The 16,870-nt window shown below is 39.5% G+C and overlaps 1 protein-coding gene across 1 annotated transcript in view; it reads left to right on the top strand.

The window, feature by feature from the left end:
* The window catches only part of ADAMTSL3 (ADAMTS-like 3), a 185,820-nt gene that overhangs the window by 131,923 nt on the left and 37,027 nt on the right, over positions 1 to 16,870 (top strand). Inside the window, 4 exon segments of the mRNA XM_009330904.1 lie at positions 1,358 to 1,562; positions 2,439 to 2,586; positions 4,025 to 4,109; positions 10,966 to 11,252. Coding sequence (XP_009329179.1) covers positions 1,358 to 1,562; positions 2,439 to 2,586; positions 4,025 to 4,109; positions 10,966 to 11,252 — 725 coding nt within the window.

The following is a 16,870-nucleotide window of genomic DNA, read 5'->3' as shown; positions in this document are numbered from 1 at the left end:
CTTTCAGTACTTAAAGGGGGCTTATAAAAAAGATGGGGACAGACTTTTTAGCAGGGCCTGTTGCGACAGGACCAGGGGGAATGGCTTTAAACTAAAGAGGGGTAGATTGAGACTAGATAGAAGGAAGAAATTTTTTACGCTGAGGGTGATGAAGCACTGGCACAGGTTGCCCAGAGAGGTGGTGGATGCCTCATCCCTGGACACATTCTAGGTCAGGTTGGATGGGGCTCTGAGCAACCTGATCTAGTTGAAGATGTCCCTGCCCATGGCAGGGGGGTTGGACTAGATGCCCTTTAGAGGTCCCTTCCATCCCAAACTATTCTATGATTCTAAATGTATGTTCATGCTAAAACCAAGAGATAAATGAAACAGTTTGTAACCTAAAAACCTTCATGTAATTCTCATGTCAGATGTTGCAGCAATTTCCATCTTTATTGCAGTTAGGTCTAAGATCATGGATAGATGTCCATTTTGAAGAAATTCCCTCCCAGCAGGTTGTTTATCATCCCTCTGTTGGAGGCTAATACCCCACAGCTCTGCTGGTTGACAAGGCTGTGTGAATTTTCCTTAATCTGTGCATCACCCTGCTTCAGGAGAAATCAGCTAGGTTAGCCGAAGCAGCTGAAATGGATGAGCAGCTGCCTTTTGCTTGAAGCAAGTTGGAAAGTGTGAATACAAAGTCATTCAATGGCATTTTAATGAGGGTGGAAAACCCTCGCAGAACTGCAGTGATGACCAGCCAAATGGTACCTGTCACAATTTAATTTGTTCACGGTCCTTATGGATGAAGACAGTTTGAAATGAAATGGCTGGGTTTACCCAAAGCAAGTATTAGAGTTCCCATAAAAATTTTTTCATGAACAGATTTTTTAAGGGTAGTCTCCATGATGTGGGCAGTGATGAGCAACTGTGGGTAATAACACCCTCAGTCAGCACAGCCAGATCTGTCTTTGTCTTTGGACTTCATGTAATCTCAAGTACATATGCTTCTCTGACAATGGTAATAAACCCTGTAAATTAACTGTGATAAATATCCTACTGAGATGATTTAGACTATTTGCAAGTAAAATCATTCCAGTAATCGAACTCAGTAAGATTTTCAGTTATTTTGGGAAATGTTCTTAAATATATAGTTCTGTTTTTCTTCTCATTTTGCACATGAATTTAAGCCTGGAATAATGCAAGGTAGCTCTGTAATTCAATGTATTTATATTCAGTGTGTGGTAAGAATCCAGCAACCAAACTATCAGTGGGTTTTAATGACACTAAGGTTGGATTCCGTATTTTGCACTTTTAATAGAGGTTAGTGGAATTAAAAAATAGCCTTATTTTTAACATATGTGAGTTCTTTTTCCAGGTGGGAACATAACCCTTGGACTGCATGTTCAGTTTCCTGTGGAGGTGGTATTCAGAGGAGAAGTTTTGTGTGTGTAGAGGAGACCATTCATGGAGAGATACTGCAAGTGGAAGAATGGAAATGCATGTATGCCCCTAAGCCCAAAGTCATTCAAACCTGCAATCTGTTTGATTGTCCTAAATGGGTGGCAATGGAATGGTCTCAAGTAAGTTGAAAAGTAATTTGGACCTTCATTCTTGTTTTCTAAAGAAAGCCTCTAGTCTTGTGTTACCATGTATTTGTGAGCCCAGGGCTAATAGAAAAATACAGCCCTGCGAGCATAATTCATAGTACTTACTAGGAGAAGTTTTGCGCTAAGTAATTTGGGCTGATAATCAAAATGTTAACATGACTGCGTGGAGAAAAATGCATAAAGAATTATTTATGCCTGTTGAATTCCTGCTTTACGCGGAGGAGAAATTAGAGCCAGAGGTCAGGCCCCTTTGCAATCAGGTCGTTTGTCTCTCAGTTCTTGATAAATGTAATCTTTCACTGCATATAATAGCTAAAGGCATGTCTGTCTAAGGGCTGACATGTCTGCAAGGGTGATTTTCCAGCATTCTTACCTTTCATTATAGTAACAAGAACGTAAAGCCAACTTATCTTGGCTGTAGTTATCTGATACAGTCAGATAGCTCAACACTTCTATAATTCCTTAGTTCATCCAAATGACATCACTGACATATAGTGAAGAAACTGTTCTTGCAGCACGTCTGACCCAGCTTTAACTGAAAATGACCACTGCGAGAGAGCGTATTCTCAGCACACAGCCACCTCTGTTTCAGACTGTTGCCAATCAGATAAGCTTTACAGAACCCCGAGAAATCATTTGCATTCCCAAAACTTGGACATTTTTTTCCAGCATCAACCTTTTCTTTACTCGCCTGGCAAGGCAGGGACAAATTCATACGTCTCTGATACCTGACTGATTGTGGAAAAACTTTAGTGAACACATCATCAGTACTTCTAACTTGCTTTTTAACAGTATTTGTAAATATAATAAAAAAGAAACAGCGTGAGGTGGTTGCATTGTCTCCTGCAGTGCACAGTGACCTGTGGCCGAGGCTTGCGTTACCGAGTAGTGCTGTGTATCGACCACCGTGGGCAGCACGTCGGTGGCTGTAATCCACAACTTAAACTACACATAAAAGAAGAGTGCATCGTGCCAATACCGTGTTACAAGCCAAAAGGTAACTGGAATTTTGTCTGGGTCTGTTATTGTTTTACATTTTTGTTAAGAGAATTAAAAGCCCCTGGTAACCTTTTTCAGAAATGCCAGAAGCTGGAATTTACTAGGACTTATTTCAGTCTTGGCAGAAACAGGCATTTTAATTATTGGTGCTGGGAATAAGTGCCCTGCTGATATTTTTTGCTGATAATGTGGCCAGACTGTCATGAGGTGAACATGCTAACTAAATCTATAAGCCTGGTCAAATTGGGAAAACCAGAATTAATGAGTTCAACATGTGGAGGAGGAGTTGTTCAGTAATACTTGAAATGGGAATGATACTCCATGTGTATCACCTGGGATCTTGTTCGTTTGCATCTCATTAAGTGTGTCAACATTCTCAGTGGGCCTCATCAGTTCATTAAGTTATAATCAAACTGGTTTCCTTCTCTCTTCTCCATTTCTGCATGTTTAAAAGGTCTGTAACAATGACGTAAATTGACAAATATTCTCTAAAAGAGTTGGTAAGGTTTAAAACAGTAGGTGGGAAGGTGAAAAGAGAAAACAAAAACGAGAGGGGAAACTAGTATATCTTGTCCCTTGCTCCTTTCTGTCCCTCTGGGCCCAGAAAATTTTAGTGGGTGCGACTCCCATTCTTCCAGTTTTTATTTGAAAGGCTGTATTTCAGACCTTCACAACTCACCATAAAGATTTACAGAGAAAAAGTGAAAGCTCTCTGTAGACAACCCCATGTTTCTCTTCAGGATGTTTTCAGACTCTGGAGAATTCTTCAAGCAGAAAACTATTCAGGGTTAAACCATGAAGTAGAAACTAGCACTGAAATTTTAAGAACCCTCTTCTGAGGTTTTACTTAAGTTTGGAGGCACAGATCCTCAACTGGCTTACAGTACTCTGAGAAAAACCATCACAGAAGTGTAGGATGTATAGACAGATAAAAGAAGCTAGTGTTGTTTTTGAAATTAATTTCCAATTTTGGGAAAGCTGGCTAAGTCATCAAAATAAAGCATTTTCTGTGAAAATTTTCTAATGAAGCCAGTCCATCTGGAGAGCAATGTACATTTGCTATGCTCTGGCTTCTTTTTCAGCTATAAACTTCAGTTATGACAATAATCCATTACACTGAGGTATAAGCTACAATCTGCTTGAAACTGCCTGCATTTGGGGAAGATGTGGGAAGGAAGTAAAAGATTAAACAGGAATGGAAATTGGATTACTGGTACCCTCTCAGTAAAAAGGGGTGTCAGAATGGAGCTCAAACATCATGAAGAAATTTTCTAGTAAATTATGTTTTATTATCCAGTATATCTTTATTCAAAAGTATTAAATCAATTGGCAGTGTGAAGTGTGAAGTGCTAAGGTGAATAATGCTAACAGCTACATACTGCTTTGATTTTGGAGGAATTACTGAATGATTTTTTTTTTTTCTTCTTCTCTACCAGAAAAAAGTCCTGTGGAAGCAAAATTGCCGTGGTTTAAACAGGCACATGAAATGGAAGAGACCAGAACAGTCTCAGAAGAGCCAACGTAAGTACATTGTCTTTTACAGCGAAGAAACATTTCCGGCATATTTTGCAGATCATCTGGAATGACTGTTGCTACGCAGTTTGCTTTGACAGTTGGCCCTCCTTGGGGGATGAGTTGTTCCTTCTGAGCTGTTCCTAATTTTACATCTCAGTAGCTTTGCTTCTGGAGCTCCTGTTCTGGATGACACGGAGCTACTCTATTATAGTGTCCCTATATCATTCGAGCAATGCAAAGGGATCTTAATTTAGCCTAATTAAGCCCTAATTAATGCATGTGGAAGCACTTCAGCAGATGTAAATTAAATAAATTTGGTTTTGTCCCAGTCATTGCTGTTACCTCAAGAATGTAGTGGTTGTATTAAAAATCAAGAGGTGCTTTGTAGGATTGCCAGGATTTCCTTGGGGGGTGAGACCAATGCATAAAGAAAGTGAGAAAAACCTGCTGATCTCTGAGCTTAGCTGAATCTATGGGGATAAGTTGCGATATTTTACACACACACACGCGCGTGCGTGTGTGTGTGTGAAATAACATCTGGATTTTGTGAGTCCCCTTAAAAGCTGATGGGGGTAAGCCTCGCAACATTTAAGTCCTGGGGATGAAAGCATAACTTAAATCCAGCTGCACTTGTTCCTGTCCCTTGTATGTTCAGGCGTCTGCACAATTGCTTGTATCCCCCGTGTACGTTTCATGCATATGTGTATCTAATACATTCAATATACAGTATATAACTTTCTAGAAAGTAGTAACTTTCTATAAGGTTTTCATGAGAGATTTTGAACAGTATTCTGTTGTGCTTAGCCAAATTCTGCACTCATTTGTAGTCACATTAGTTTAAAATAATTTAGAAGCGCTTACTGAAGTTACTTTGGATTTATAGTGCTCTGAGAGCGGAGTGTGCCCCATAACTTCTTATTTTTCTTCCTCCATCTAGCTATTCCTGATTTTTGGCACACATGCACCAACAGGTGTGATCACGAGTAATAAAATCTTTACACCTGCGCTGACTCACAGAAGAAACCTCTTGCCAAACAGGTGTTTGCGTAGTTAATGGTGACTGTACTTGAAACTTTTCACTGCTCTAGCCTCTCAAGTCAAGTGTCAACCTACTGTGAGCAGTTATTTCACTCTCCAAATTGGTGGCCCTGAATTCAGGCAGGGTGGTAGCAAAGATATAAAAATAAAGTGTGATTGTCAAAGGGGGTGATGCAATCAAATGCGCCTGTTGAAGGTCAGCATATCAGAATGAAGGTATATGAGGCCACCTCTAAAGAGGATTCAGCACGAAGCTATAAAGAAAATGATCTCTAGCAGTACAAAATCAGGCTGTGGCAACCGTGAGCTAATGTAGTCTCTAAGTTTTTAGGATTCTTCAGCAGCAGTCTGAGAGAACAAGCAGGGAGGACTGGCAGGAACACAGCATGCTAGTTCAGAGTATATTTAGAATATAATAGAGCTGAGCCGGAAACTTTGTAGTGGGTTCCCTTGTACCTTGTCCTTACAAAGAAAGCAGTTATTCATGCCTTCCTAGACATGACCGATGTATTCCGCTGCAGCCTCACAGTGTGAACGCAGCCACGTGGTTGAGTTCTCAGTGCATGCCCTGTCACAGCTGTGAATTTTTGCAGTTTCCTGGATTTTTCTTCGTCTTCACTTACTCTGGAGACCTAGATTTTCATCGTCTTTCATTCGTGATCCTAATCCTGTCCTGAGACTCTTCCCTTCACGTTTTCCAGACACATCTTCACCTAAGTCTAAAAGGTTTCTCCAGCCACTTCTTGCTGATGACTCTTCTCTGCCATCCTTCTCTTTATGGAGGTGTTGCTGAGGTGCTGTGCTTTCCTAGTCTGGGTACTCTGGGCTCTCCTGGCACCCAGCTGTAATGCTGCAGGCAGATTCCCCTTTAGTTTCTTTTTGCCCATCTTCTGCTGCCACCTGCTCTTACTTTATTCTTCTAAGGAAGCTGGCAAGTAAGGAGAAATGAGAAATAACTCATGCCTGACTTCATCCCTTTTTGCAGATTGCCTGCTGGTCATGTGGACAGTGGTTTGCAAACAGAGCAATTTCTCACTAGATGCTTTAAATCTTACGCCCTAACTGCTCCTGTCTTTTAGCTGGAGTGAGATTTTTGGGTCAGGGTTTAGGATGTAAGAAGAAACTGTAACAATAGGTTGTTACTTCTCCCAGAGTAAATTATAACAAGATTTCCCTCTGGTTTGGATCTGTTTAACTTTGTTTTCTCTAATTTAGGCATGGCGCAGTGATAACTGATAGCCCATCTCTGCCTAGCAGGAGGCTTGTGATTGCCTTGGTAAAATGCCATCACCTGTAATTCTAGTTATTCTCTTGTCATCAAAACTTAAACCACAATATGAAGCCTCAGCTTCTAGTCCATCCTTTTATTACAACTGTCTTTTCGATGCTTTCGTGCGATGTTTTAGTTGATAATGAATAAGAGAATAAATGCAGCTGTGTTTTAGAACCCACAAATGATGGATATGCCAAAAGTAGCTTGTGGAAGATAAATACTTCTGCCGCTGTGGTCTACCACGGCTGGTGTCCTGAATTTACATAGAGGGGGAACGTTCAAAAGCTTCTTTTTTTATTATTAGCAAAATAAAAAATGACTGCCCTTAAAGTGAGGCCAAGAAAAATGTAGGTCTGACCTTTTTAGTTTTTAGTTGTGGAATGTGATGACAGTTGATACCAATCATTATTTTAAACGTTCTTCCCTCGAGCCTCCTTAGTTACAGTGGGATTCGCAGAGAAGCTCCAGCAAGGTTTTTGCATCCTTTTTATTAATCGTAAGTTAAAGAAATAGACACCTCAACTGCCTTTCCCTGTTGTGGCTTAGGACAAAACTAAAATGCTTTCAAAAGCTGATATATTTTTTCAGCAACCTGAGCTAAAAAGTAATCACTAGGTTTGCGGAGGTGCACTCGCTGAATGTGAAATGCGGGGTGTCTCATGAAGGTTGCTGCTCATTGCAGTTGAGTCATTTTCACAGAAATGTCCCCGTCGTGCCTTCGGTGATAAAGAATTACGCATTTTTCACAGCTGCTTCTCTGAAAACGGGCTGGTGATTTTGTCCAACACATGACACTCGAGGTTGATAAAACCTGGCAGTGCAACTCTGCTTAGAGCAGGCAAGGGTGGTGCATCAGGGATGGGTAGGGTGCCAGCATCGTGGAAGCTCTGCCCCAGTAAGCAGCCAACATTTTAGATGCTTCTGCAAACTTTTATCCAGGCCTCTTGGCACAGGAGGGTTGGAGTGGAAATATCACAAAAGCAGCCTTTTTTTCAGGATTTAGGCATTTCCTGTCTTAACTGAAAGCAAGAACTGCAGGCATGAGGAAAATAAAAAAAAAAAATATTAAGAGACACCATGTTTTCCAAGTCTTTAGAAAGCTGCAGAAGGCTGCGCTGAGTTAAGTTTTCAGTTCAGATTTGATTTGGTTGGGTTGGGCTGTTCTGTCACAGTTTTATCATCAGTAGTTTAGGTCACTGCTTCATTTTCCAGGTCATCCTACACTGGCTTTTTCAGAGTGTGCCAGGTGAATGCACAATTCTGTTAGTGTCAGACTGATAACACTGCAGCATGGACATACTCTCCACTGTAGCGTGTACATCGTTTATACCTGTGGAGGTGATTATAGGACCATTTGATTTCTACATTGCACTGGGAAGAATGACTACAAAAAAAAGGCTGATTGGGAAAAGTTGTGCCTGTCCGGATTTGCATTTTTCCATTCTTTTTTTTTAATCAGAAGAGGAGTCTCATCTACAAACTTAGTTAAAGATCTCAGAAAATTTTCAGAGTTACCACCATCCTATCCATTCCACTATAAATTCCTGATGATCTGCAAGGCATCATAATACAAGTGCTTGGATGCTTCTTAATCCGGACCTGAGATTGCTCTGAGTGTAAGCCCATCAAAGGCGGAGTGAATTTGCTTCAGGGAAGTATTGTGTCCAAAGCATTGCCACGTGTGTGCTGTGAATGCCACTGAGTAAAAAATATATCACTTCTGAGGTTGATGGAGTTTGCTTTAATGATCTGTCAAAATCTTTGGTTGTGCATGTGTTAAAAATAAAAAAATCATCTGCCTGAACTCAAAATTCAGATACAATGCCAGCCTCTGGATCTCTGTCACTGTCCAGTCAGTTCCTTGCTCTAATTTTATATTAGCAGTCTCCATTGGCTTTTGTTGAAGGTACTTAAAGTGTAACTTTAACATGGTCATCCTTTGAAAAGTTTTATAATTTAGGATTTTAATAGCTAAATAGTCATGTGACTAGTTTAGCAAATGCCAAGGTAGAATAAAAAGTATTTTGGGTGTGGGGTTTTTTTTTACCTTGCACTTCACTGAAAAATACCAGACACTAATATTCAACAGGAAAACCTCAATTATAATATAGACTATAATACAAGTCGAAGAAAAAATGCTCAGAATTTTCTGAGTTTCTTTATAAATCAATTGGTTGCTGAATGAAAGAATTGCTGTGGTTTCAAATTTCCTTTCATTTATACAGGATTTTAAAAGAATGCATCATACATAATTTTTGGAATGTTTTAATGCATTCAACTAACAGTATACAAAACTAACACTAATTTCTGGTATGCTGCTGTCATACTTTTACCGAAAAAAAGTTATTTGCTTTCAGACTGTGAACTGTTAGGTGTGGTCAGAACACCAACCAACTCTTTTCAACTGTAAATGTCCATCAATTTTGTTTTTCCAATTACATAACTACAAGTGGACTTAACTTTTTTTTACACAGAAGGAGAAGAAAGTCATAATTTTGTTAGCCTATGCACAATGGCCTTGGTCCAATAAAGCACTTTAAACACAAGTGTAACTCTGAACACATTATAGTCCTATTGACTTCAAAGGACTGCTAATACGCTTAAAGTTAGGCACATGCTTAAGTGTTTTGTTGGATGAGGGTGATTCTGCCATGGCTACCCTAGGTAGTTTGCATGACTGTCTTTGAAAAGACTGTGAGATCTGATGTTTCAGGGTTAAGCTGAGTTTATCTGCTGGAGTAAGAGAAAGCCTTCCTTTGCAGCTTTTCCCACAGATGTTCCGTTAGGATTTGTCATCAAAAGCATCTGGACATTCACCCCTTGCCAGCTGTGCCATTGGACTCGATGGGCTGTGGGTTGCACCAGTATGACATTTACTCCAATTTTATCACTGTAGGACACAACCATCCACCATTTTGATAATACTCTTCCAATAAAAATCAATCTGGCCATCTACTTCAAAGGTGGTCAGACCTGTGAAGTGATGAGCACTTGCAGTTTTCCTTGGTTTCAGGAGGAGCTGGAGATACTGTGCCCTTTACAGAAGTCTGTCAAGGACTAGTGAGCTCAAACTAAAATTTTGAGGCTCTGTTCACGGAAACTTTGAAGTGACAGGCTTTGACATATTTATTTATCTTCATAGTAGAGCTGTAAAGGTAATTCATCAACATCTCCTTAAAGAATAACCAGTTACCTTGTAACCTTCATTGGAAATGGGAATAGTCTTTTCCACAGGAGACTGTCTTGGGATCTATCCCAAGCACAGCTTGAGTGACTACCCAAGGACTGAATCAGAGTATCCTTACAGGTTACCCACTCATCTGTTCTCCTTTCTTCTGTTTGATTCTTCCTCTGTATATACTGGCAAGGAGTTATTGGCTCAAAATGATAAACTGTCCACAGAATCAACCACACTGTGTTGACATTTTTCTATGCTTACTGCGTATGCAGAGCGTAATTTTTGTCTTACACAACTGTTCTTATATTTGTAAGGGCAGCTTTCCTGCAGTAAAGAGAAAGATAATTCTTAATCAAAGGTAAGGAGAAAATCTTTCAATCCTAATTTGGATTTTTCCTTCCAAATACGTTTTTACCATTGGTCAAATACATCCTCTGATATCTCCCATTTGTGTTTTGATCATCAGCTGTATTTGGACATAAAATAAAGAGCAACTGCAACCTTTTTGAAAAATGTCCTATGAAACTCTGTATTTGATTTCATACAAATTGTACCCCAGAGCCACTCAGGATGACTTTATTAATGAAATTCAGCCCCTTGGCTCTAGTGCCATTTTGAAAATTACAGTCAGATATTAATGTCACCCTCGAAGTCAGAGAATATTCTAGACTACAACCTCCTTTTATTCAGTAAATTAATGATCTGTAAAATAAGATTTTACTGTAGTTCATCAGGAGCATAAATGCTTCCTAATAAAAATGATGGATTATAGACTGAGCCAGTTAGACCTCTTTATTGAAGATGAGAGGCTTCTTAAAAGATAAAATCTGAACAGCAGCCTGCGGTGGTGTGCATTGGAGATAGCCAGATTTGAAAAGTGCTTTTCTTCTGTCTGGTTGCTGATTATTACTATGACATAAGGTGATGGTCTTTCTCAGATTTAAGCAGACTGCACATATACTTTTGGCATATGCCTAAGTCTGCGTACCTGGGGAGCTACTTTATATTGTATAGATATGTCTTCATGGAGTTTCTCCTTTTTTTCCGCTGAAGGAGTTTGAGAAAAGATTTAGGTGATGTCCTTTTTCCCAAAAAAAAGGATACAGCTTTCCCTGTTCCTCATGATTCTTTCTCCCCTTTTCCTACATCTTTTCTTTTGTAAATGTTGAGAAATGGTCTGGGACGGGAGGCAAGTGAAAGACTTAAGACGCTTGATTATGCATTCTATTTAAGCATCAAATAGTATTATGTATTGTCTGCTTTGTGTATAAACATACACTTATGTGTTTTAGCTGTGTTTTAACTGTGCACACACAGACACTATTATATGGAATAAAATGACAGTGTTTCTACCGCGCTGTGATTATTTGCAGGTTTATTCCTGAACCCTGGTCTCCGTGCAGTGCCACGTGTGGCAATGGCATACAGGTGCGAGATGTGAAGTGCCGAATTCTTCTCGCGTTTACTCAGACTGAGGTCGAACTGCCTGAGGAGGAATGTGAAGATGTGAAGCCACCAACAGAACGAGTCTGTCATCAGGCATCCTGTGACGGTGATCCTGTCCCCTACACACCAGAATTTTCACATGCTGAAGATGGCAGTGTGATTTACGACTGGGAATACATTGGTTTTACTCCTTGTTCAGCCACATGTCTTGGAGGTACCTGTATTTATTTATTTATTTATTTACCCTGGGTTGTAAGAATTTGGCATTGTTTGACATTGTTGGGCCCTCTGTTAGTGTTACGCTAAATTAGCTATGTTGATCTGTAGGAAAACATGCAGCTTCAAGTTTTAACTTATTTCTGGGTTATCCATAGAGTATTTCAAACTACTTTGTCTCCTTTATATCCTGTGTTCAAATACCAACTTTATTTGGTTAAGTAAGGTGCAAGAAGTTGTTGATACAGCAACTTGCTTTAGTCTTATTGCTGCAGGAGTCTCGGCTGCCAGGCGGTTGGTGGTACCAGCATGTTTAATGCATCAGTGATGGGCATGTCTAGATGACCTTTCTTCTCGTAGGAACCTTTCAGTTTCGGAGTTAAAATAGTATAGTTTCGGAGTCAAAATTCCCATGTTAATTATTCCTTACCTTCCAAAATGCTGCCATTTTCTGTAGTACAGTAGGGATACAAAGTTGTAATTAGGGAGGCTTGCTTTCAGTCTGACCGGCACGAAGATCAAACGGGAGTTTGTTTAGGTTTTGGTACAGTATATCACTCTATAGGAACTCTGTGCCATACATCTGTCTGCAAGTAGTTAGGCACATTCCTTTTTGGATGTAATCGAATCTCCCTGTCGTCCTAAGTACATGTTACTAGACAAGGTTGCTGGTGTTGCTACTACATACTGTACTTTGGGACTGAACACAAGTGAGTTATGAAGTGTTAAGTGGAGGCAGTGGAATTGTGAACACACCTATATATGACAGGACTGATGACATCAGTGGGAAGTGAAGACAGTTGTACCCATAGAAGAAATAAAAAATGTAGAGCATGTAGAAAAGGGGAGGACAGAAACAATTGGAAGCAGAGAGCCAGTCTGGAGCTCACAGAAAGCAGCCTCCTTTGTACTATTCGCCAGTTTGAACCTTGAAGACAGAAGTTGGGAGGGATGCCCTAGAATGCTATCAGCAGGATGGTAAGTGACTGATAAGTGCCTCCTTTATCATTTACTACTGCTGTTTACTGATGGGGTTGATCCATAGGAATAGCAGCACACGTGATGACAAAAGCTGATGCATCCCATTCCCTCCACTACCTTCAGTGGGCATTTTGACCGGCAAGGTAGAAGAGGCTATAGTCCAAGTATGTACGTATAAAAGTGACACGGTAATGGCAGCTATTGTGACTGAGTGTCTCTGTTTCTTCACTTTAATGAGGGAATTGTTTTTAGAAACAAGTAAATCGTACTCTAGAGCAGAAACAAGGCTTTCATTGCTACTAAATTCGTAGTTCTCTTTTTCATATCTCAACTGATTTTTGTAATGTACAATCATTCCATTGCCATCTTAAATCCACTTTACTACTGCTTTTTAGCCCATATCTTTCTCAGAGGTGTTCTAAAAGTGTTTGAATTTTGAGGACATCAGCAGACAACTAGGCTGAAATAATCTCTAGGCTTTGCCTGCTATTGCACATGTGCACGTTTGCATTGCCTGCGTCGTCACATGTGAGTTTGTCCATGCAAAAAGTTCACATAAAAACTTGCACTTGGAGTGCAAGCTGATGGTAATTTAAGGAGCCTGTACTGAAGACAGTAGTTTCGTTTGCCGGCATGAAGGAACTTCAAAATGACTGCTGAGCAGAATCCCATGTTCAGCTTAATTTTGTTCCTGAGGGAGCTGTGTGTGAATTCTGTTGTTGACTTCTGGCCCTTTCATGAATTTGTGAGGTTGCCTGACCCAGAATTGTCCTATAGGCGTTCACAGTAATCTAACCATTTGTTTGATAGGCAATAGAAACGATCCGTTTAAAGAAGTTTGAAAGAAAAGCTCTGGTTGTGTTCTTGAGACTTCTGTGGTATCACTGGTACTATGTCTAGACATTTTTCTTATGTGATGCTCCTGGGAAATGTGGGAAGTTGTCAGGATATTTTATCAATGAACAGCTTCAGAAGTCCCTGTACTGTTATGCTAGTTAGGTAGCAGTGATTTTTTCCTTCTATCAGTTCTGGTCTTCTTGCTGCCTTGGCAAAGGCTTTCAAACAGACCAAAAATTACCTGCCGATAAATAGTTTTAAGGGAACCAGACATCTCTTCTGTTTCCAACTTATTGCAATGTACTAACTAATGATCTCACTGTCTACTATTTTTCCATTGTGTAGTTCAAAGGAGCTGATCCATTTCTGCTAAGTTTTATGTTCAAATCTCATTTCAATTAGATGAACTCTTTCGTTACAAGAAATAAATGTTGTCTGAGTTTGGAATATCCCAGTGTAATGTAAATTATATTAGGTACTTTTTCTCTAGTATGTCTGTATCTAGCAGTGGCTATTAAAATAAATTCCTGTGGATTTCTGTATCCTCAGAACTCCCTACCCCCATTTCTTAATGCTTGACTCTCTCTGAATGAGGGAAAAATCTGCAGGGTCTAAGTAGCTGGAAGCTTTATAGCCACTGTTTGAGCAAGGACTGAATCTCTGTTTCAGTGCTTGTCACTTGCACCTTTTTTTTAAATCCTCATACAGACTAGACTTTTAATTCAAACTCTCCTCTGGTCCGTAAAAATGCAGATGGAAACGTTGTTTTTGAGGAATTAGAATTACAGAGATAGAGCGATCTGCAAGGCATTATCAAACATCATCTTTACTTTCCAGTTCATCATATTCAGCAGGTTCTAGAGCATTAATAACACGAGGTTTTGGTCATTTTGTGTGCCTTCTGCACCAATTCTGTGTGGCTTGTCCTGCAGCATATTGGGTTCCATAAAACTTACTGCTTTTGAGGACTGCTACGGTGTGTTATGCCTGTTAGCATAATTAATACTGCTTTCATCAGTCTTTTCATGAGTTCAGATAAAAGTTGTCCGGGCTAATTGAGGCAGACGTCACCTTTAACATCCATAGGAAGCTCGGTAACCATCCTGAAAGCTAAAGATCTATTTTGCCTTCAGTGACTGAAGAAATCCCAGACTGAAAATCAGCCAACTGTGTGCTCGGGGGTCTCAGGATTTGCCCTCATTTTGTCGGAATGTTTTGTTTGTTTTGGTTTGGTTTTTTCCAATCTGAAGAACTTTGGCCCTGATGCGAAAGCCCCCCGCATAAGTTTAATTGTCATAATATTGGCAGAGAGAAGTAATAGTTGTTATCAGAATAAAGAGTAAGCCTGAGGAGAAGAAATGTTTTTCTTGTAATCTGTAGTATTTCTTTAGTGTTGTCAGTCATTTAACTACTCTACAATATTTTAAAGGGATGTTTTCTATTTAAAAAAATAATTGGACGTTTTCTGGGTCCCTCTTTAAAAGTACCTTTAATTGCAAGAGGCAGATTGTGGTATTTCAGTGTAATTATTATTACTTATATTCCATATGCTTCAAAAATTACGATTCAGGCCCCCCAAAGTCATTACATTGGCTTAAAAATAATGAGATTAAACAACAAATACATATGCACTTCCTGTTGCTTCCTTTATAGTCTGTGGCTTTTGGAAGCTTTAGGGTGCAGTCAAGTTGTGTTTTCAGGCGCTTGTCTGGACCATAATGGCTAAAAGTTTACCATTTTATTTATAAGAAACCTGAGATTCTCAGAAAATCAATGGATTCTAGCCAAATTTAAGGGCTCTTAAGAAAAACAATGACCGTTCTGAGACTTGTATATGAAGGTGAGAGCATTTGCAATAGTGGTGTAGGCAATTTGATAACTGGTGACTCCTATGACTAGTTTCATTAACTGCAGACACTGTTTATTCTTTTACAGGAGGACTATAACTAACATTGCCAGTTTCAATAGATTTACAGAGAGGCTCAAGCGTATGTAGGACTTGGCATTTCTTCTGAGTTATTTTCAGCTGATAATACATATTTTTAAGCAGTCACCAAACTGAGACTGTCTGATAGAAATAAATGACTGTCCTTCCTCTTCCCGGTATTGAGAATAGATCCATCCTCTTACCATTTGCACAGCAACTTTTCACCCCCATTTTCTTTGCACTCTAAAAAAGGCAGAAACAAAAAGTTTGGGCTTTTTTCAAGCATTCTGATCTTTTAACACAGCTTCATGCACTGTGTATTTCACTGCACAGAAAAGCTTGTAAAAGAATGTAAATGTATGTGGTTTGAATGCTGGGTTAAATAGAAAATATTCTATTTCACTGAATAGTAGGATAATTACTACAATAGTGCATCAGATTACTGTAAAAATACTTAATGCTCCCTGCTGCATACATAATGTTTTAGTTAAATTATCTACTATGTTTATATTATAAGCCAAGAAAGTCATACATATAAAACTTTGCTTGCTTAAATAATGTTTCCAATCGACATAGAATAAGAAATTTATCAGTGATTGAAGTTCCAAGCTAATGTAAAATTATAGTTTGGGGTGAGAAACCTGATTAATTCTCAAGACGTTTTGACAGTTAAGTTCAAGCAGACGCCGCATCAATTAAGCGTAGTTATTTATTGAATAGAGTCCTTGAACTGAGAACCAAGGGACCGGAAGGGGGTGCGTGGTGTGATTTTAACAACTCTTTAATATCTGTTTTGTACTTACGACATCAAAACAGGGTGCCATTTTTCTTTCAATAAGGCCCCTGTGGGGAGGAATCACCACTGCAGTGTGTGCCCTGTAGTTAAGTCAGATGAAAGATACACCGCGTATCGCCGTTTTCTTCTGGTAACACAATTAAAGCCAGGTAGGTCATGCCGCAAGGCAGAAGCGGTTTAATGAACTCCAGGTGGCAAGCTGCAGCCAAAAACCGTCACCTGGTATGACATGCCTTTTGTTCATTTGGCTGGCCAATTTAGTTTTTATAACACCGAGATAAAAAGTTCCCAGGGGATTATTGCCGACTTAGACGGTCTGAAAGGAATCTCATCTCATTCCCCTCCTTCGTGTGAGATATTAACAAGATATTACTTATCGCAACCTGTTCCAGAGCAGCATCACCTCTGAGTGTGGTTCTCCCACAGGAACGCAGTGAGGTCAGCGAAACTGGGGGTTGGTAACGTAGCGTAGATTTTGACCTAAAATAGAGATTACGTGGGTGCTTGATGCGTGCTTGATTGCTTGTCTGGTAATGTCATTCTGTTTCTGCCAGAACACAATTTCTAAATCTCTCTTTCTCTCCTGTAGACAGGCAGATGTGCATTTCCTACATATGGGGACAGGGAAGCTGCTCCTGTTAAACAAACACATGGGGATCAACTGGACAGAAAAAATTTGATTCCCTCGGTTGTCAGTCTGGAATAAAATAGTAGAGTTCTAGAAACCATGTTTATTTATTGGTTTGTCTCTTTTTGGGCATTTTAATGTCTGCCTTGTGGTAATGGTATTCGCTGTTAAAGGTTTCTTCTCAGCCCTGCTAGTAAAATACGTTTTACTCAATGCGTGTGTTCTATGTTAATGTAATTATCAATGCTTTGATATAAGAGAACTGAATAGGTTGTCAATCATATTTAAGGTCAGGTCTTCTGTTCTGTAAAAATTCATCACTTTGTAGATGTAGTCAAAACATTTATATAACAAGGTCTTTCCGAACTGAAAATGAGTCCCAGAGGGGATCTAGAGGTGTACCAGAGAGCCTGAAAGAAATTGGAATCTACGTTATTGTGAAAATCA

This window comes from Pygoscelis adeliae, unplaced genomic scaffold (assembly GCF_000699105.1).
Source record: "Pygoscelis adeliae isolate BGI_AS28 unplaced genomic scaffold, ASM69910v1 Scaffold318, whole genome shotgun sequence".
NCBI lineage: Eukaryota > Metazoa > Chordata > Aves > Sphenisciformes > Spheniscidae > Pygoscelis > Pygoscelis adeliae.
This window is presented reverse-complemented; position numbering and strand designations above follow the sequence as displayed.